The sequence below is a fragment of the Notamacropus eugenii genome, chromosome 5 (genome assembly GCF_028372415.1).
Source record: "Notamacropus eugenii isolate mMacEug1 chromosome 5, mMacEug1.pri_v2, whole genome shotgun sequence".
Classification (NCBI taxonomy): Eukaryota; Metazoa; Chordata; class Mammalia; order Diprotodontia; family Macropodidae; genus Notamacropus; species Notamacropus eugenii.
The window spans coordinates 430,641,998-430,663,162 of NC_092876.1; the positions used below are offsets into that span (position 1 = coordinate 430,641,998).

The window sequence follows — 21,165 nt, forward strand, 5'->3', positions numbered from 1 at the left end:
TAAAAATGAAGGACTGAAGTAAAAGCTATTATAGCTTAACTGAACTTAAAAATACTAATCATGATGTCTGATGAGGCTACAGTAAAAACAGACCAAAAAAGAAGCAAGCAGGGAAATATAAATATACTTAAAGGCACCACAGATAATGAGTGAATATCAATATATTACATATGTGCAACTACTAGCATAGCATCTAAATTCTTAAAGGAAAAAAATCATAAAATTGGAGGAATAGACAGTAAAAGTATAATTGGGGCCCTCAATGTATCTATTTCAGACCTAGACAAATATGACCAAAAATAAACAAGAAAGAAGATGAAAACTTAAATAAAACTAGAGAAAAATTAGAAATGAAGATCTTTGGAAATTACTTAATGAGGACAGAGAAAAATTTGTGTACTTCTCAGTTGTATTTGGCACCTTTACAAAAGTTGACTATATATCAGGATGCAAAGGTCTCATCAAAAAATGTAGAAAAACAAAAGTATTAAATATATCATTTATTAATCATTATGCAATAAAATTACATTTCATAAAGAGCCCTGAAAGGATTATTCATATTTAATTGTAGATGTCCTCCCCAAGACCTCCATCCTGTTCCCCCCACCTTCTCCCTTTATATTTTCTTACTTGGTGATCTCACTAGTGATACTTTGGGGCTGCAAAACATGAGATACTTCAAGCTACAAAAATAAAACTAAAAGGGCAAAGAAGAAGCATACTGTCACAAGAGGTCTTAGCTCACCAAGAAGAGTGCAGGAGACATGACTTAAAAATATTATGAATGCACATGTATAACCTATATCAGATTACTTGGAATCTTGGGGAGGGTGGAGAGGAAGGAGGGGAAGAAAAAATTTAGAATGATAAATCTTTCAAAAATGAATATTGAAAATTTTCTTTCTAAATGGAAAAAATAAAATACTATTTAAAAAAGGTAGATAAAATTTTAGTCCACAGGAAAAAATTTTTCAGAAAAACAAGAATGCAATGTCATAGAAATGCTGGATAATGATTGTGAAGGATAATCCTTGTACCACCAATAGTCCCCAAGAAATATTTGAAGATCTAGAAGAGATGCAGAAACACATTGAATGGACTACTTCTAAAGGATTTGTAGAAATACCTGGACCAAAATTACACAGGATGAAAAGGCACGAATTGTGTTCAGCTTGTATCACCGAACAGACTACCCCTATCAGTGAGATCACAAATCCATTGAAGTACAGAAACATTGTGAGACATTTGAGAATGTATTATGTATGTTTCAAGGGTGACTTTGAGTAAGATATGATTGCTAAGAGGAAAATATTTTTTTAAAACTATGATAAATGGACAAAAATTCATGTATTAAGTACTTACTATATATCAGGTATTGTGCTAGGTTCTAGAGATACAGATGCAAAAAAGAAAGGCAGTCTTGCCCTCAAAGAGCTTATACTGTAGTGGAGGAAGGAAATGTATCTAAGAAAGAGGTGGTTATGGGGCAGCGGCAGTATGTGTGTGGTGGCATTGTGTCAAGATAACTGGGAAACAGCATTATGGGGACCAATTTGGGGTAGAAATTGTGAAGTTTCACCACTATGAGCAGCAGTGGGGCAGAGTATACTACCTCTAGACACATACTAGGTTTGTGATCAGGAACAAGTCACACAATCTCTCAGTGCCCCAGCCAATTCTTGAAAACTGCTATTTGCTTATTTGTATGTAAGTAAGCATTTATTAAGCACCTACCATATGCCAAGCACTGTGCCAAGCCCTGGGGATGCAAAGAAAGGTGAAAGACAGTCAGTCCCTGACCTCAAGTAGCTTAAAGTCTAATGGAGGAAACAAACAAATAAATATGTTCAAATGAGGCATATACAGGATAAAAAGGAAATAATTATGAAGGATTAGGAAAAGCTTCCTGTGCAGGGTAGGATTTTAGCTGGAAATTAAAGAAAGCCAGGAGGCAGAAATGAATGAAGAAGGAAAGCATTCCAGCCAAGAGGAAGAGTATCTCCTTTGTGGAACAGCAGGAAGACCAGTGTCACTGTATCAAAGGGTATATATGATGTAGGAATGGGAGGGTAATTAGGTGTAAGAAGACTGGAAATGGGAAGGGACTAGATGATGAAGGTCTTTGAATGCCAACAGGATTTTGTGTTTAATCCTGGTAACAAAAGGGAGCAACTATGTTGACTATGGGAGTGGCATGGTGGGACCTGGACTTTAGTGTCCGTGAAAAGAACTGGCATACCAAGTAGTCCAGTGTTCTATCCCTTATACTATGCTGCTTCTCAAGTCACATAACCTTGCCTGATCTTGGTCTCCTAGTCTATACACTGAGGAGCTTGACAATATTAATTTTGATCTTGTCGTCTAAATTTTTCATCTGAACATTTTTTTGGAAAATTAAATATGTTCTTTCCCCTGAGGATGATCACAGTGATAATTCTGTTTCTGTTTCCTATACAGATCTGCCAAACAACTTGCCATACTCTTTGTGAATCTCTGTGTCACTGCTGAGACACATGAAGTCTCTGCACTCTGGTTCCTGTGGTATGTGAAGCAGTGTGGAGGCACAACCAGAATCCTTGCAACAACCAATGGAGGACAGGTACCCACAATTATCAATGGATGTTTCTAGTTTGAAAGTTACTTCAACTTGAAAGAACAGAGCAGAGAGGGAGAGAGAGAGAGAGAGAGAGAGAGAGAGAGAGAGAGAGAGAGAGAGAGAGAGAGAGAGAGAATAAGAACACTGTGTTATAGTAATTTGAGCCTTCTTATATTTTTAGAAAGGCACTATTTGTTGATGGATATTCATAATAACAGAAACTGGGAGTGTAATCTTAAAAATCTAAATGTATTTGGAATCAACGCAACCAAAGATTTTTGCAAAAACAGAATATTTATGAAGCTCTAGAACAAAGACATTAAAAACAAAATAAATGGACATATTGAGTACATTCTCAGTAAGTTATTTTTTAAAGTAAGGACATTTGTGTGGTGTTAAAAGATTAAAATCCAAATAGACACATTTTTTATGACTTTCAGATAATGCCAGACAGTGACAGTTAAAAAAAAAAAACTTTTTGATTTCTTTTTCAGTAAAAAAATAGTTGGAACAGTCGTCTTTGTTTTTTAAATAAAGTAGCCCAAATTGGAGTTCCCTCTAGGGCCTCGTAGGTGCCAAGAATTTGGGGCTGTTTTTCAATCCTGCGTTTACATCCAACTCTTTGTGGTCCAGTGGACTATAACACCCCAGGCCCTTCTATCCTCCACTATCTCCTGAAGTCTGTCCACTCCAACTCGTTGTCTCCATGACACTATCTATCTCACCTACTGCCATTTCCTTTTCCTTTTTCCTTTAATTCTTCCCAACATCAGGGGCTTTTCCAATAACTCTTCTATTCTCTTTATGTGGTCACTGTATTTCAGCTTCAGCATTCGGCCTTCCAGTGAATAGTCTGAGTAAATTTCTTTAAATATTGACTGATGTCATCTCTTTATTATCCAAGGAATTCTTTCCAGTCTTCCCCAGCACCACAAATTGAAAGCATCTCTTCTTCAGGGCTCAGCTTTCTTTATACTCCAACTCTCATAGCCATCCGTTGCTTCTGGAAAAACCATAGCTTTGACTATGTGGACCTTTGTCAGCAAGGTGATGGCTCTGCTTTTTAGTATGCTGTCCAGATTTGCCGCAGCTTTCCTTCCAAGGAGTTTTTAAATTTATTTTAATTTTTAATTTAATTTAATTTAACTTAATCTTTTAATTTCATGGCTACAGTGACCATCTGCAGTGATCTTTGAGCCTGAGAACATAAAATCTGATGCTGCTTCCATTTCTTCTCCCTCATTTTGCCAGAAAGTGATGGGACCAGTTACCAAGACCTTATTTTATTATTGCCATGTAGCACCAGCATATGGAACACCACCACCTATGAGGAACTCAAGATAAATATATCAGAACCCAGTAGAGAGGCAGAAGAAAATGTCAACAGTTCTTACAGGTGTCACCACCACCACCACCAATCAGCTTGTAAGACCTCCAGTCTTTCAAAGATCATCAATAATATGATAAAGAGAGTAGGAAGTACCAAGGAAAGACACAGGAGGTGGAAGTGATCAGTCCACTCCCACTAATTAGGCATAGTCTTTAGAGTATTATACATATTTTATTTAATAGAACTACAGTGAAGTATAATGAGGAAACCTTTCAGTACTATCCTCAAGGATTGGAGGCAATTCTTTTTCTTCTTGGTTAATGAAAATTTCTTTGGAAATTCCTCTCGAGCAATTTGTGACCGCCTTCTCATTTTGTGTTCATTCCCTTTCTTCTGTCTCTCTCTCTGTTCCTTTGCCTGCATTAATTAAAGTCTGATGTCCAGAACAAATAATAATGAGTTTATTTTTTTCCTTCCAATCTTATGTTTGACACATAGGCAGCCAATAAATATTAATATACCTCTGGGGAGGGTAGGAAAAGAGAAAAACAAAATGAAAGTGGAAAGGATGGTCATTGAGTCATTGAGAGGAGGAAGTTAAACACTGTTTCCTTTCCCCTCTATCCCACCTCTTATGGTATGTCTTTCTTTGACAGGAAAGGAAGTTTGTTGGAGGTTCTGGTCAAGTGAGTGAGAGGATAATGGAACTTCTTGGAGACCGAGTAAAGCTGGAAAGGGCTGTAATGCATATTGATCAGTCAGGTGATAAGGTTATTGTGGAGACTCTGAACCATGAGATATACGAGGTAATTAAAGTTCTTTTAGTATTTTAATTAATAATATATTTATATGATTGAGAGTTCTGTAAATGATACCTAAGGGCCAAAATGTATTCACTAAAAATAAGTTACACCAAAATGGTTGAATCAATTCACAATTCCACCAACAATGAATGTGTCCCAATTTTTCCACATCCCCTCCAATATTTGTCACTTTCCCCTTCAATCATTTTAGCCAATCTAATAGGTGCATTTCTCTAATCAATAATAATTTAGACCATTTTTATATGACTATAAATTGTTTTGATTCTTTCATTGGAAAACTGCCTGTTCATATCCTTTGACTATTTCTCAGTTGGGGAATACCTTGTATTCTTATAAATTTGACAAAGTTCCTTATACATTTTAGATATGGGACCCTTTTCTGATAAACTGTCTTTAAATTTCCCCCCAATTTTCTGCTTTCCTTCTGGTCTTGGCTACATTTGTTTTATTGTATAAAATCTTTTTTTTAAAATTTAATACAATTGAAACTATCCAAAGACAGAAAGCAAGCAATTTGGAATTATGTCCAAAGAGTTTTTAAACTGCCTATACGCTCTGACTCAGAAATACTCCTACTAGATCTATTTCCAAAGGTGATTAGGAAAAGAGGAAAAGCACCCATATGTTGTATAATGTTTATAGCCACTCTCTTTGTGATGGCAAAGAACTGGAAATTGCAAGGATGCCCATCAATGAGGGAATGGCTAAATAAATTGTAGTATATGATTGTGATGGAATATTACTCTGCCATAAGAAATGATGAGCTTAATGATTTTAGAAAAACATGGAAAGACTTGCATGAAATAATGAAGAGTGAAATAAGCAGAACCAAGAGGACATTGTATACAGTGACAGCAATATTGTTTGAAGAACAACTTTGAGAGAATAAGTCATTTTGACTGTTATAAATACCCAAATTGACTATAAAGGGCATATGAAAAAAAGGTGCTGTCTGCATCGAAAGACCTGATAAATAGAAGTTTATATAGAATTATTTTGTGTGTGTGTGTGTGTGTGTGTCTATTTGTGTCTAATGGTAGCCATACCTAGGGTTGAAGGTGAGGGAGGGAAGAAAAAATTTTACGTGATAACTTTATATATTTAAAAGGAATAATAAGTTATACATAATAGATTTGTAGTTTCATGCAATCATCTTTTTATCATACTGTATTATGGAAATGCTTGTTTTATTCCATATATATATAAAACAAAATTTAAAATGTTATGCCAAATGAATGCAATCCTTTTTAAAATTGTTATTAGACTAGAAGATTAAGGGAGATGTTATAAACATAGTATGTCTGAATTTCCCAAAGCATTTAACAAACATTTTTAAAAATGCATAGATAGGAAAGTTAAGGTTGATTTTTGACTGACTGAAGCACTCAAGGACATTGATTAATGAACTTAATTTAAGCTAAAGGAAGATTTCTAGATGCATGCCAAAGGATTCTCTTTTGCTCCTGCAATACTCAATTTTTATGAATATCTTGGATGAAGACATAGAAAGGCCCCTTAGCAAATTTTAAAGATGCCCTAAAACAGGAAGAAATAGCTAATACATCAAACAGCAAAATTTGAATTTGTGAAAAGTGTTAATCCATAGTAATAATGCGTTGAAAATAATGGGATAAAATGTAAAATTCTTTGTTTAGACTAAAAATAAACAGTTAAACAAGTTCTAGATGAAGGAGAACTATATTAACAGTAATTCATAGTTATACGTAACAGATTTGTAGTTTCATGCAATCATCCTTTTATCATACTATATTATGGAATTGCATCTTTTATTCCATGAATATAAAGCAAAATTTAAAATGTTATGCCAAATGGCATAGGGTGGGAAAGGCAAAAATACTGGAAGCTAGTGGGCTATAAGATCAAAATGAGTCAATGTTCTAACTGTTGTAAACAAAAATATTAATATAATCATAGGCTGCCAGAATGTAATCATACAATGAAAATGTAGTTTCTATAATGCAAGAGGTAGAGTTCATTGGTCTCTATATTCTTAACTGTTTGGAAAACATCTTGGATATTCTTCTTAATTCTGATAAACTGGATACGTACAAAGGAATATCCAGAATAATGAAGGAGCTAGACTATATTGTATTGGTAACAGTTGAAGGAAATGAATGGATTTATATCCTGAAGAAGAGAAGAGAGGGAAACCATAATTATCTTCAAATATTTGATGAATTATGTGGAATACAGATAAGATTTATTCCATGTAGTTACAGAGGCAGGGCTGGGGGGGAGGGGAGGCAGGTAGCATAGGAGGAAGGAAAAGGATAAAAAGTAGGTCCAGTGGTTGGAAATTTCAGATTTTTAAGATTCAATGACTAAATTTAAAAACATTTGAGATGTTTCACCTCAATGTAATGAATAACTTCTTAATTGTTAGAATTATCAAAAAATGAAATAGACCTTGTAAATTTCTTATGAAATGAAATATTCAGGAAGCAGTGAAATTCTTGTCACCAAACTCCAGCAAGAAAAGCCCAAATGATCATCTGTCAAGGACGGGGTAAAAAAAGATTCCTCCCTTATTAGAATTTAAGCTTCTTGAAAGGGGAGATCATTTAATTCATTGTTTTTGTATTTCTAGTGCCTTGCACAGTTCTTAGAATACAGTAAGTACTTAACAAATATTTACAAATTGATTGATTTGGAGCTTGGACCAAATAACCTTAAAGATTCCTTCTGATAAGATTTTATGTCAGAGTTCCACTATACCCCGCACTTAACTATGGACAAGCTTACCACACTTCAGATATGATACCTTCTCTAATGAAGAATGAAAAATATTCTCTTATCTTGCAGAAGTGGTATCTTCTCCTTTTTGGTTAACACTCCCAAGACCTATAATAATGTGAGCTCTGTGAACGCTCTAGATAATGGTTACCCTGGTGTGATGGATGTAGTGCTAGACTTGGAGTCAATCCTGAGTTCACATCCTACCTCAGACACTTAAAATGTTTGACCTTCGACAAGTCAATAAACGTCCTTGGGTTTCAGTTTCTTCATCTGTTTGATAAGAAGGCTGGACTCAATTCAAAGGTTTCTTCCAACTCAAACTCTATGATTTTTATGAAAATTGAAGTACAGTTCATGATGACGATGATGATGTCATTTGTTTCCTTCCAGGCCAAATATGTCATTAGCGCTATTCCTCCAACATTGGGTATGAAGATTCATTTTAAGCCTCCCTTACCGATGATGAGAAACCAGTTGATTAATCGTGTTCCTATGGGTTCAGTCATCAAGTGTATAGTATATTACCAAGAACCTTTCTGGAGGAAAAAAGGTAGGTATCTTTTTTTTTAAATAATATTCCAGAGGTCTGTTAAGAAAAATACTAAAGGGTTCTTTATCTTTCCCTATGCCCCACCAATGCACATTATTTTGGAATATTGTCACTCTATTTTTTAAAAAATATTCTATTTTCTGTTAAATACATGTTTTAAGCCCTAAACTTAACATTCAAGGCTCTCTACAACCTACCTTCCCAGTCTTATCTAACATAACTTCTTTCTACTGTAAGATCTTAGGAAGGGAAGGAAAGCAGAGATTTGTGACTGTTTACTATCTCTGGTTCTAATAAGTTAAGGAACATTCTGCCATATTTAAATAGATAAGAAGATGGCCAACATAACACATCATTTCTTGTTGGTAGATTTAGGGAAAGGAAATTTAGTGTCATAGATTTAGAGCTGGAAGAGAATTTAGAAATCATTTAATCCAATAGACTCCTTTTGCAGATGAGGAAGTTGAGTCCTGGAAAAGAAAAATGATTTATTCAAGATCATACGGATGCTAAGAGGCAGAATCAGGACTTGAACCCAGGCTTTCTATGTCCAAAACTAGTACTCAGAATAATCCTTGAGGACAATTGCTTGGAACCAGTCCTGTAAAGCATGATGGGTTCATGAGAAAATCCCATAATTGTCCATGCAAATTTCATGCACCAATTATTCATTATTCTTACTCTTAAGTCCTCTTCTGAAGGTTCCTCGTGACATAGAAGTGATTTTGAATTCTCAAAGATGATGCCAGTGGAATGTAAACTCTCCAAGTTGAAAAAATTTTGAGAATGGACCAGGTGACAGACTATGTTTATCGTCCTAGCACCACTGTAACCAAACACAAACAAGTTTCTTAGTAAAAGAATGACCATCACCATGTACTGATTTTTTCATGAATATTATCTACTAACATATACAGGAGTTCTGATCTGTGTCAGGGGAGGGCATACCCATCCTGAGAAAGTCATAGATCTCTGAAAGTAGCAAAATAATTAGCCATTTATGTATGTTACCTTTTAATAAATTGGTTAGAGTTGAATAGAACTTTGATAATTAAAAGGAAGTTATTTAAGTATTTTTACATTGAACTACAGACCACTCATTTTTACAGACTGATACAATTGATCTAGTTTGTGGATTATCTAGATAGGTCCTTTCCAGTCTTTTTCAACCTTTAACCAGATGAGTTTCCCAAGACACATTAAGAAAGAAAGGATCCTCCTCTTCTCTGCCTCAACTAATAGTCTCCCATTCATCTGTCTGGCCACCTATCTATTCACTGAATCTTTCAATTTCAAGATATAATTATATCTATCATGAGCTGCTCTCCTTGCACTGTGGTTAGTGTTTCTTCTGTCATCCATCCCACTCCTTTTTCTTCCCAAAACCTAACTCTTTCAACCCCTTCTATTCCTTACCCCCACCATCAGCAGACTGAGGATATCTTTGCAAGAAACCAAAGTCATGCTGTTTTTTCTTTCTTCCTTCTTTCCTTCCTTCTTTTCTTTCTCTCTTCTTTTTGACTCTTCTTATATAAAATGAGTAGTATGTAAATGTTTTACATGATTGCATATGTGTAATGTATTTCAGATTACTTACCATAGCAGGGGGTGGAGAGAGGGATAGGATTTGGAGTTCAAAAGATTTTTTTAAATGTTCAGAATTATTTTAATATGTAATTGGGGAAAAATTTAAAAATTATCTAAAAATAAAATATTATTTTTAAAAAAAGAAGCCAAAGTATTGAGACCCACTGACTGAGAATCAGTCGCTTGGATTCTTTAGTTCATCCTTTTTCTTATTTGCCTTTTAGCCATGTCTCTTCAGAGGATAAGTGAGAAGAGGTGAAAATCCTATTAATCAGCTTTGTTACTTATAAGTAGCATTTCAGCAGAAGGTACGCTGAGAAAAATTAAAAGTGGTTCCATATCAAGGAGCTGGTACCTTCTTTGAAGTGACCAGCTAGAAACAAGGTGCTGGGAGAGAGGGGAATGGGGGAGAAAAAAAGCCAGTCTTCTTAACAGAATCATACAATGTCAGCTCAGGAAAGGACCTTAGGGATGATCTAGTTCATCTCTAAAGCTCAGTTCAAATTCTTGCTCCTACACGGGGTCTTTTCTGATCTCCTCAGTTGATAACATCTCCTCCTACTTTGCATTTATTTTGCATATATTTCATTTTTACTCAATATGGGGTATTCAGGTAAAAACGTTTAAGAGATAGCTGTTTAACAAATAACTCTTTGAATAAAAAGGACTATGCACCACACTTTAAATTCAATTTACTTATTATCGTTTTCTCTATCGCTTTCTTAAGTCTAGACTAGAGTTGGGGAAACTGCAGCTTCACACGTGGCCTTCTAGGTCCTTGGGTGTGGCCTTTGGACTAAATCCAAGCTTTTCAGAACAAATTCTTTTATTAAGTGGATTTATTTTGTGAAGTTTGGATTCAGTCAAAGGGCTGAACTTAAGGATCTAGAAGATCACGTGTTACCTCAAGGTCTCAGGTTCCCCACCCCAGCCTAGACAATTGACAAAACAATAATTTAAGCCTTGATCTGATTTTTTTCCCAAAGCGTAGGAGTATTACAAAATCTACAAAATTATTCTAACAACTAAAAAAAAAATACAGTGGTACTAGAATTCTCCATTAGGCAGCTAAGTGGATCAGTGAATACACACTTGACATTAAGTCAGGAAGACCGAGATCTTTCTTTTAGGATGCTTACTAATGTGTGCCCTCAAAGAAATCATTCACCCTTTCTGTGCCTCAGTTTCCTCATCTGTAGTATTGCTATGTTAATGAAACTGCCTTCCAGGATTGTTGTAAGGATAAAATGAGATCTTCTAAAGCATTCTGCAAACCTCAAAGTGCTACAAAAGTATTAGTTATAATTGTAATCTGATTACCATGTGTCTTACAGTTTGTTGAATAAATGAGGGATCAAGTAGAGTTTCATCATGAGCTTATCTCTAGCATATATTCTAATAGTTCACATTCTAACCACTGTGTCTTCACCACACCTTAGTATCACCATTTTCTAGATCTGACATCAGTTTTGTCAATGGTCAGGGGAGACCCACCCATAGGAAATGAACTAACACAAAGCGTTCATCAGTTCCCTACAGAAAGAAGTTGAAATGATTGGTTGAAGTGAAAATTTTGTGCCATTGGTAGATTTCTATTATCTATTTTTTCGTTGTCTCCCAGATAACTGCTGATTCATTGAAAATCTTTTGTCATATATCCCTTGGGGGAAAATACCCAAGAAAATGATCATAAAACTTTAAGGCCTGCAAATTGCCTGACTGATTTTAGACATACTGTCCTGTTTCTATTGTGCAGTAGATTATTAGAATCCCTTTCATTTTAACCTTCCTTCTTACCATATTTCACTGCGTAATCATTACTACCACATAATTGCTGCACCCTGTTTTTGTTTTCTTTTTCCAGTCCAAAAATTGGTTTACAATCTTTCACCACATAATCATTGAATATTAGACTTCTGTTCTTCATGCCACTTAAAAGGTAAACAGATCGGCAACATATTGAGCAGTGGCATATGACTACGCGTTTATCTCAAGCTGGGAGCTTGTGCGTCATCAACATTCAGTTTTAATGTATTTCACTAGAATTCTGTGCATCCTAATCTTGTGCCAAAGACAGTCTAGTAATAAATGATTTTTAAGTAATACCAGCACGGTCTTTTAAGGAAAACTTTACATAATGGTCACACTCCACTTGTTTGCAAAAATTTGGAATAAAATCTGCAACAGTTAGGTAGCAGAATATGATATCTTATTCTTATTGTCTACATAAAAAGGAGCAGAAAATTATGTTAGAATTAATAGCAAGATTTTATTAAATTCAGTCCTGCATTTATTCATAGTGCTATATTCTTTTACTTTTTTTTTGCCCAAATCTGTAGCCTCATTTTCAGAAAATTTAAAAAAAGGTAAATGATCCGTTGGTTACCTTTTCTTTCAGCATAAATCACTTGTCTGATCTTTCTGCATCTATTGTCCAAACAATAAACAACAGTTTTATTCAGTGGATTTAGGGTTGTATTGTTGATCCTGGATTTGATGGGAAAATTCAATTCTTTCTGCTCTCTCTGGCTTGCCAAGATTACTGTGGAAGCATGATCATTGAAGGGGAAGAAGCACCTGTTGCCTACACTCTAGATGACACCAAGCCCGATGGTTCTTATCCTGCCATAACAACGTAAGAATGAAAGAAAGCCTATCTCTTTATAATGTCCAAACGTTTATGGTGATGAAGAGTATTTTTTATTTTATTTTCTTCTTGAAAAAGGAGTTATTGGGGTGTTAAGGAAAATGAACCAAAATCATTTTGAAATGTCTTTATAAGGTCCAAACATTTATAGTGATGAAGGATATTTTTTATTTTCTTTTGTTAAAGAAAATACTAATATTGTTAAGAAAAATGAACCAAAACCATTTTGAAATGTCTTTATAATGTCCAAACATTTATGGTGATGAAGGATATTTTAAAATTTTCTTTCATTCTTGAAAAAGGAAATATTAATATTGTTAAGAAAAATGAACCAAAACCAGTTTGAAATGTCTTTATAATGTCCAAATATTCATGGTGATGAAAGATTTTTTAAATTTTCTTTTATTCTTGAAAAAGTAAATACTAATATTGTTAAGAAAAATGAACCAAAACCATTTTGAAATGTCTTTATAATGTCCAAATATTCATGGTGGTGAAAGATATTTTTTATTTTCTTTCATTCTTGAAAAAGAAAATACTCATATTGTTAAGAAAAATGAACCAGAATCATTTTGAAATGTCTTCTTACCCAAGAAAATGGTTCCACAAATGTAATGTTCCATAAATCAGCATTATTTCTTTTTCAAAATGTCCAATAAATTCATAGTTTTTTTTTTTAAATAGAATTCTCTTTCCATTTTGACATTTATTACATCTTTCACCATTTTTTTTGGGTTTAGAAAGACAGCAGTTCGTAGGAAGCTTCCCTTGTTGAAAGTATTAGAATAATGATATACTTTTAAGACAGAAAGTGCTTGACAAAGACCTAACCCAGCTCAGGGAATTTTCATAAGCAATTATCATTCCATGACAATTGGAGGAAAACAATATGATACTGACCTGGACTGCTGATGAATTGGTTATTTTTATTTATCCCCCAGAATTCCTCAAGAGTGAAAGTGGAATTCAGTATTCAGTGTTCCATTCAGAATTGAATCAACTGGCAAATAAGAGGGACATGGAGACAAAATAAATTAGTTTTGCATAGTCTTATCAGTCTTCTAAAGCAGTGTTTAAAGCTATGTGAACAGGGCAAGAAAAAAGACAAGTTCATATTATTTTTTCCTGTTTTTATGTTCTAGATTCATTCTTGCCCACAAAGTAAGAAAACTGGCACATCTTACCAAAGAAGAAAGGTAAGAAATAAATTTTGTTATTTAACAGTTTGTTGTTGTGAATTTTAAATTTAGTGTGTAGAACATCTAACAATGAATATATATACCATAAAATACTAGCTGTCTTTTAATTACTGAGGTGCCAAGAAGCCATTTTAGGAAAAATATGGAGCTGGCATTGAAAAAAAAAACAGGTCTTCTAATTCATTCTGCAAATTAGTTGCCATTTTTGAGTACTCCCTCTGAGCAAGGTAATAGGTCTATAGGGAGAAAGTCTAGTAAGGAAAATAAGACCAGTACAGTGGACAATACAAAGCAATATGTGGCAAATACTAAATGAACCACACAAACAACATGCTTATTATTGAGGTGATTTTTGTGGTTCTTCGGTCATTTTTCAGTCATGTCCAACTCTTTATGACTCCATTTGGGATTTTCTTGTCAAAGATACTGGAATCATTTGCCATTTCCTTCTCTAGTTCATTTTACAGATAAGGAAACTGAGGCAAAGACAGTTAAGTGACATGCTGTGGGATCTTGTGGGATCCCCTTTTACTTTTCCATATGAGAAATGAGGAGGGTATTCTTCAAATTTTTCACAAATTCACTTTATTGGGATGCCAAGGACCTAGTTACTTGCTGGGAAGAAGTAATCCACTTTGGGAGATGTCTTAACTCTTTTAGTTTATTCAGTAAATTCTTATTTGACTAGATGCTGCCAGTCAGGAATTCACAGATCACTTTCTAGAAAAACTTACATGGAGTCACTTACTCCCTGGTAGCATCTGATGAGTGTTGTTCATTTTCGTTTCCAAGGTGACAGATACTTCATGGACATTTACTGAATGTTGTATTCTTTTAATTTATTGGAGGCAGTTGCTACTCTAATCAGCCTGATCCAATTAGATATGGAAGGTGGGACACCCTGTATTGTCTCAAATATTCTTCGTCAGAAAAGTCTTTTTTTTGGCTACCTCTCTTTTCCCAGCCTTGCCAGTACTGACACTGCTCAAAAACCAAATTATCTGCAGCATGTATATTATAGAAGGCTGTCTGTCACTTAAAGGCAGCTAGGTGGCATAGTGACTAGAGCATTGCCCTTGGAGTCAGTAAAATCTGAGTTCAAATTTTACCTTAGACACTCACTAGCCATGTGATCCTGGGCCAGTCACTCAACTTCTGTATGCCTCAGTTTCCTCACCTATAAAATAGGGGTAATAATAGCTTTCTCCTTTGAGGATAATTGCAATAGTAAAATGAGATAATATTTGCAAAATGCTGTTGAGAATCTTAATAATGGAGACCAGAAAGCTTTAACATTTTCTACTTTCTTATCATGTAAAGGAAGTGATATTTGTCTTCCCTGGGAAGCAGTGTGTACTGGGAAGCATACTGAACTGGGAATCAGTAGACCTAGGTCTAGCTCTGGCTCTGATGCTACCTAACACTATAACCCTGGGCAACTCCCTTCCTCTCTCTGAGGTTCAGTTGCCTCCCCAGTAAAATGAGAGAGCTGGACCAGTTCTAAGGTTCTATGTTAATTACATTTATCTGATGTTTGTGGTTACGAAGCCCTTTATCATCATATTTAATCCTCTCAACAATGAGTTAGAGACAACTGGCAGACTTGTCCTTATTTTCCCAATGATGAGGGAATAATCAAGACTAGTAAGTAGGAAGAGTAGGACGGAAACTGCCAGGCCTAGAGGCCTGAGGGCTACCCGAGTCTTACCTTACTTATCGCAGGTCTTCGGCTGGCCAAACCGGATAAACGTATGAGAGAAGAGACTTTCCGGAGTCGAACAAGGGTTAGGCTTTATTCAGGGTCTTGGTTACATGTGCAGGGGGAACTCTTCCTTAGGAGAGAGAGAGAAATCTCCCAAGGAGGCAAAGATCTTACAGTAAGAGAATGAAAGCAGAAGTAGAAGTGGGGAGAGAGGGGAGAGGGGCCTTCTGTCCTGTAAGGGTCCCTCAGCGCTAAGAGCGCCTTCAGGCTTTCCTGACCCTACTTAAGATCTCCGGCCGCATAGTTTGCACCTGAATACCGTGCCTGTTAGACAACAATAGGTGTGCTCAGATCTGGGCCAATCTCGAGGGCGGGGATGCTCTCTCCCAGCACTTTTCTCACGGGAAGAGGCGGAAATTCACGAGATAGCTCGGTCTCACACCTCAATTCCCTGCTGTTCCCTGGGAGGCCTCATGAGAACTCTAAGGTTTAGAAGTTCTCACCTTTACCTGCCCGAGACTGTCCACATGGAACTGAGCTTACACCCCCAACAGGAAACCTATGTCTTCTGATTCCCAGTCCACCATTGCTTCCTTAATATTGTACTGTATGACATCAGCTTGATGCAAGCTACCACAAACCTTCAGTAATCAGTTTACCTGCCTAGTGATTCCAGTGACCTGAAAAGTTCCCTTCAGAATGTTTGATCATTTCATTTTCTTCATTATTTTCTGTCTTGGATATGAAATGACCTTTTATCCAACTTAAACTAATAATGAGTAAGCAATCTTTCATTTGAGAGATAAGGGAGGGGGAGTAGAAATTACAACAGGGCTTGTTTGATTCTACTTTTTGTTCCTTTGAAGGAAGAAGAAACTCTGTGAACTCTACGCAAAGGTTTTGGGATCAAAAGAAGCACTCAATGTAAGACCAGCACTTCCTACACAATTAGCCAGATTCTCCTCCCTCCCCCATAAAAGATGATTCAGTAAGCCAATAATGACATGGTTAATAATGTCCTCTATAAGGAACAGGTTGAAAGAAAAAGGGATTTCTTCCATTATATACGCGATTTGTCTATACTAGGCTCTTGAGTGAGCTCCTGGCTGGCTTGTGACCTCACAAACCTGTAGATTTAATGCTCTTGCCAGGTTTGGTGAAAGAGACAGTTGCCTTGCTCTTGTCAAATAAATAAGGCCTTGGGGAGGTAGCTAGCAAGAAAGATGGAGGTGGCACGCTAGGAAAAGGAGATGATGACCTGAAGATTGTGCTTCATAAGTCTATAAAGAAGACTATAGACCTCCAGCTGCCAACACTTCCATTACCACCCAGGCAAAACAGAGAATAATGGTTTCCCCTCCCCAGCTTCCACATACACAGACCCATCCTTTGTGACTTATTTCCCTCTTCTAACACAACCTCTGTGTTTACCTTATCCTAATTTTACTGGTATAAAAAAGGATAGTGTGAGAAGTAGGAAATGGAAGGGAGCTGAAGATTTAGCCAGCCCATCCACCTAGAGGTGGCCCTGCCTGGATGCTTGACTACCTTTGTCTCAGCTTCTCTCACTTTTTTTCTTTGAAGCAGCATTCAAAAGCTGTGTTTTGAGTAACCATGGAAACAGTTCACAGAGAGGGTTTTTTCCCCTTTTGAATTCAAAGGCTCTTAGATTGTGCCTTCCCTTTTAATACATTTTATTATAAACCAAGGGGCCCTAAAGTAGAGTTCTTATGCAACAGTAAAATTCATCTTCTTTGTTCACTTTCTATAATTTTTAAGTATTAATTAATATTCTGGGTATATTCACTAGACTGCTTATTTTGAAGAGTTTTGACATGTATTTTATCACCTTTCGAAAGTGTTTACTAAAACCGTTTGTCTGTGAAGCTTTAAACAAACACAGAGATTAACATAAAAATAAACCATGGGGGAAAAAATCTAACCAAAGCACCCTTTATGCAACCCAGTCCATTCATTCATTTATTCATTGAATTCATTTAGGGCCAACTGTTTACAAGGCACTATGGTAAGTTCTAAGGAGGAATCAGAAAAGAATAGGATACTTTATCTGTTCTTATAGAGCCAACTGCCTAATTTGGACCTTAATTACCAGCAGCTCCAAAACCCATTAGGTGTGTGCCAGGAGCTGTTTTCTGACACAAATAAAACCTATGGCAGAGAGCAGTGTGCTCCAATGAGAGGGTCATTAGATCAGTAGTTCGAGGTTCAAAGGTCAAGTCTTGAGTTTGATACTTACGAGGATCATTGTAGGGAAAGAATTTTACAAAACTTAATTTATGCTTCATAAATTTGAGCTATGTTTGTTTTGTAAACAATGTACTATTTTTAATATTTTGAAGTTTAGTTTCTGTTAGGCTACATATTCAGGTATTAACATATCTTTAATGAGTTTTAACCTGAAAGTAATATTTAGCAATGACCTCCTGAAAGTACAATAACATCCCTGGATTTGTAGCTGAAAGATGCCTTAGGGATCATCTCATGCAAACCTCTCATTTTACGGATAAGAAAACTTGAGATCCACATAGAGAAAAATGACTTCTCCATGGTCCAGTGAGTGGTCAGTGACAAATCTCAGGCCTGAGACTTCCTGGGTTCACTCTCACTGTTCTTTCCATTTTCATCCAGAATTTAATTTTTATAAATAGAAAAAGAACTTGCCTATCTCTGTGTGCCAATAAGCCACACCCATGGAATAGATCTGCTGTATACTACATTTGTTTGTTGTTCATCATTCTCGAAGGAAACCAGTGACATCATGAGGATGCATGTGAATAAGATTTAAGTATGAACTATAACTGGTTTTGACTAAGGTAATGCCAGCTTTTGGTGGCACCTTTTTGTAACTACAAGCTTCCACCACACTCTGAAACAAATTTTGTATGTTCAACTTGCCAAGTGAATCTGATTGTCAACACAGTAATGTCACGCTATATCAGAAAGTATTATTTATAAGGGTAAGACAGATTCAAAATGCAAATGGTGCCTGTCTCCAGAAGAGATGCTATGTTTTGTTTTCATAATATTTCTTCCCAGCTCCCCTCCACACAGAGATGCTTTTACTCTATACCACTACAAACTTCTCTCTAATCTTTATCCCTACGGATATACCTTTTGTCCAGATTGGTCTAGTTTTTTGAGCCATTCAGAACCCAATCCACAAACAGTAAGCACCTCTTAAATAATCCATCTTCCAAGGAAAAAGATGCCAACAGTGAAAACTTGTTAAAAGGGAAATGGCAACTTAGGACATGTAAAATAGGAACTACTATATGAATGTATCCCATGTATTCTAACTTATAAAGTTAGAGTTCTTAATAGTTCTTTTGGTTTTTATTTTTCCCTGTACTTGGACTTTGCTGACTGGTGTCCAATGCCAAATCACATAATAACAGAAGAATAAGAGCTCTAAGATTCTAAGACGAGGATGTTTAGGAAAGAAGCTATTTTGTTGTCTGGTGCTGTCTTCCTTTGGCTTTCTTTCAAACTGTCCCAATTGTCTTACAGCCGGTGCATTATGAGGAGAAGAACTGGTGTGAGGAACAGTACTCAGGAGGCTGCTACACAACTTACTTCCCCCCAGGAATAATGACTCAGTTTGGGAGGTACTATACGTGAAACTTATATACAAAGCTGTAACCGTAGGAGCCCTGGGGTGAGCTAAGTTGGTATACAGAACAAGTCTCCAAGTTCTATTTCTTCTACATTAAGTGAATGGAATTCCAGCATCATAATTTTTTGATTCCTGTGTTTTCATTATAAAAAGCAATATTTCAGGCTATCTTTGTTTTGTTGAGGAAATGGGGGGGGGGGGGGGGCTCTACCCAATCTTGTCATTGTAGGGAAATCCTTTCACCAGTGCAGATGGCACCTTTCTGTAACTTATAGGAATGGAGAGGCTGAGTCCCTTACCCATGACTGCTCATATGGATGATCCAGTTTTTGAGCCCATATGTTGGAGGCACAGTTCTAACTACAACACCTTTAGTTCAGGTTTGATGTTGGGACAAAGTGAGGCACTGTCATAAGGTATTTAATATTTAACAAAGGAAGTTTACTTTGCCCTAACACATAGCAAGGATATACAACAAGGATCCAGTAGCCTTAGGTGCTCTGGACATAGCCTTCCCACCCCTTTCTACCTGGAAACATCTCTGGTCAGTAAGTCATCAGGATATGGTGACTTACATGGACTTAAGCCTCTACCAAGTCTGAGAGGCCCAGACTCCATGTGCATGGGATTTTTGATGGAGTTTTATGACCAGAGAGGTACATCAAGAAAACTAGTACTAATCACATCCCAGGAACAGCTTTGTCCTGGACCTTACTCATGTTGACTAGGGACTGGAAGGTGGGGGGTAGCATGCAAAGCAGGGAAAGTTGCATTAGAGAAGTTGAAGTTAATCAGGCACCAAAGAGGTAAAATTTCCCCATGGCATAGTGGGTGAGGGTTATGGGGAAAGGGTGGTATGTGAGTTGAGCCAAGGAATTGTTGATTCTATCAAACCATATATTCTTCACCACAAGATTGGCTCTCCAGCCAACATGATACTTCTTATTCTGTTTCTAAGACTAATTCCAGTGATCAGCAAGTAGCTTCAGAAACAGTAACTTTCTGTTGAGTTTGTAACCCTTCAAACCCTCCTAAAATGGTACGTATTAAAATTTCTGCATGAATGGCAACATGAAAGGAAACAGTGATTTCTGACAATAAAAATAAATGAGAACTTCTTTTTTAAGTTTGTTTCTTGTGTGAAGGATACCGCTTCCTATTTTCAGTTAAACAAATGATGCACCTATTATGTGCAAGTGCTAAGTGACAGGAATTTTGAAAATGAAACAGAAAACAATCTTTGCCCTCAAAGAGGTCATAATCTAGCAGATACTATAAGGAGAAAAAACAGATAATGGTATAAGAGAGACTATTTTGAAACCCAAGGTTTAAGAAGGAAAGGATCAATTATGTAGATGAAGATCTCAGGAAAGTTTTCCTGGAAAATGTGCTGCTTAAGTTATGTCTTAAAGAAAGAGGAGAATTTCCATTTCACGCTTGGGAGATAGCATGTATGAAAAACACGAAAGGTAAGAAAATAAGGGCTAGTGAGCAACAGAACTGCATTCAAGTACATGAAGGAGAGTAGTAAAAAAAAAAAAAAGCTGGAAGATTGGAGTCAGAATATGGAAGACCTTGGGAAGCAATGGTGAACCACTGGAGGGTATTTTGTTTGCCTTTTTTTTTCAGTTCAACAAACATTTAGTAGTACCTACTATGTGCAAGGTGTTGTAAGAGTAAGCGATGAAGCAGCCTTTTGAGTGCTCTACTCAGACTGATAGAAGGGATATAGTAATGTCAGAATGTATCCTTCATGGAATAGGTTCAAAATGTGAAGAATGTGTCTCTAGAATGTTTCTAAAATGTATCTTTAGAAGAAGAGTTCTCCCATAAAATGTCTGTCCAGCTCCCCTCTTCCTGAGATAGACACTCCACACAACCGTTGAGTTCACTCTCTAGTCTTGTCCACACAGCTAAGGTGGATGGTTTCTTTGCCCAGAGTGGCCTGGTTTCCTGCTGCTTTCAAAACATATTCTGTGATCATCTGTAGAAGACTCTGTAAATCACTTCTCAAGTCAACAGTCACCAAAAAGTTATTAACAGGGAAACGTTGGGGTGGTAAGCAACATACGCACAGATTAGTTACTATAAAGTACATAAAAAGAAAATGCATAGTATTTTGGAGGTGAGGAGAGTGCTGATGCCTGGCAACATCAGGGGAGAGCCCCTGAAGCAGGGGCCTGTGCTCAGCTTTGGTGAAGGCTCAAGATTCCTAGAGGCAGAGGTAAGGAGGAAGAGCATGCCAGGCCTGGAGGAGGGCCTTTTCCAAGTTACAGAAGTGGGAGCTGGAAAGTCTTATATCAGGAACAAGTATTGCTTCAAATATAAAGCTTGTAAAG

The 21,165-nt window shown here is 36.4% G+C and overlaps 1 protein-coding gene across 1 annotated transcript in view; it reads left to right on the plus strand.

Annotated features, from left to right (window-relative positions):
• LOC140507145 (amine oxidase [flavin-containing] B) overlaps positions 1-21,165 on the plus strand; it is a 147,218-nt gene that overhangs the window by 113,211 nt on the left and 12,842 nt on the right. Inside the window, exons 7-13 of the mRNA XM_072615120.1 lie at positions 2,458-2,599; positions 4,583-4,732; positions 7,898-8,057; positions 12,183-12,279; positions 13,434-13,487; positions 16,059-16,116; positions 18,721-18,818. Coding sequence (XP_072471221.1) covers positions 2,458-2,599; positions 4,583-4,732; positions 7,898-8,057; positions 12,183-12,279; positions 13,434-13,487; positions 16,059-16,116; positions 18,721-18,818 — 759 coding nt within the window. The remainder of the gene's footprint in view (positions 1-2,457; positions 2,600-4,582; positions 4,733-7,897; positions 8,058-12,182; positions 12,280-13,433; positions 13,488-16,058; positions 16,117-18,720; positions 18,819-21,165) is intronic.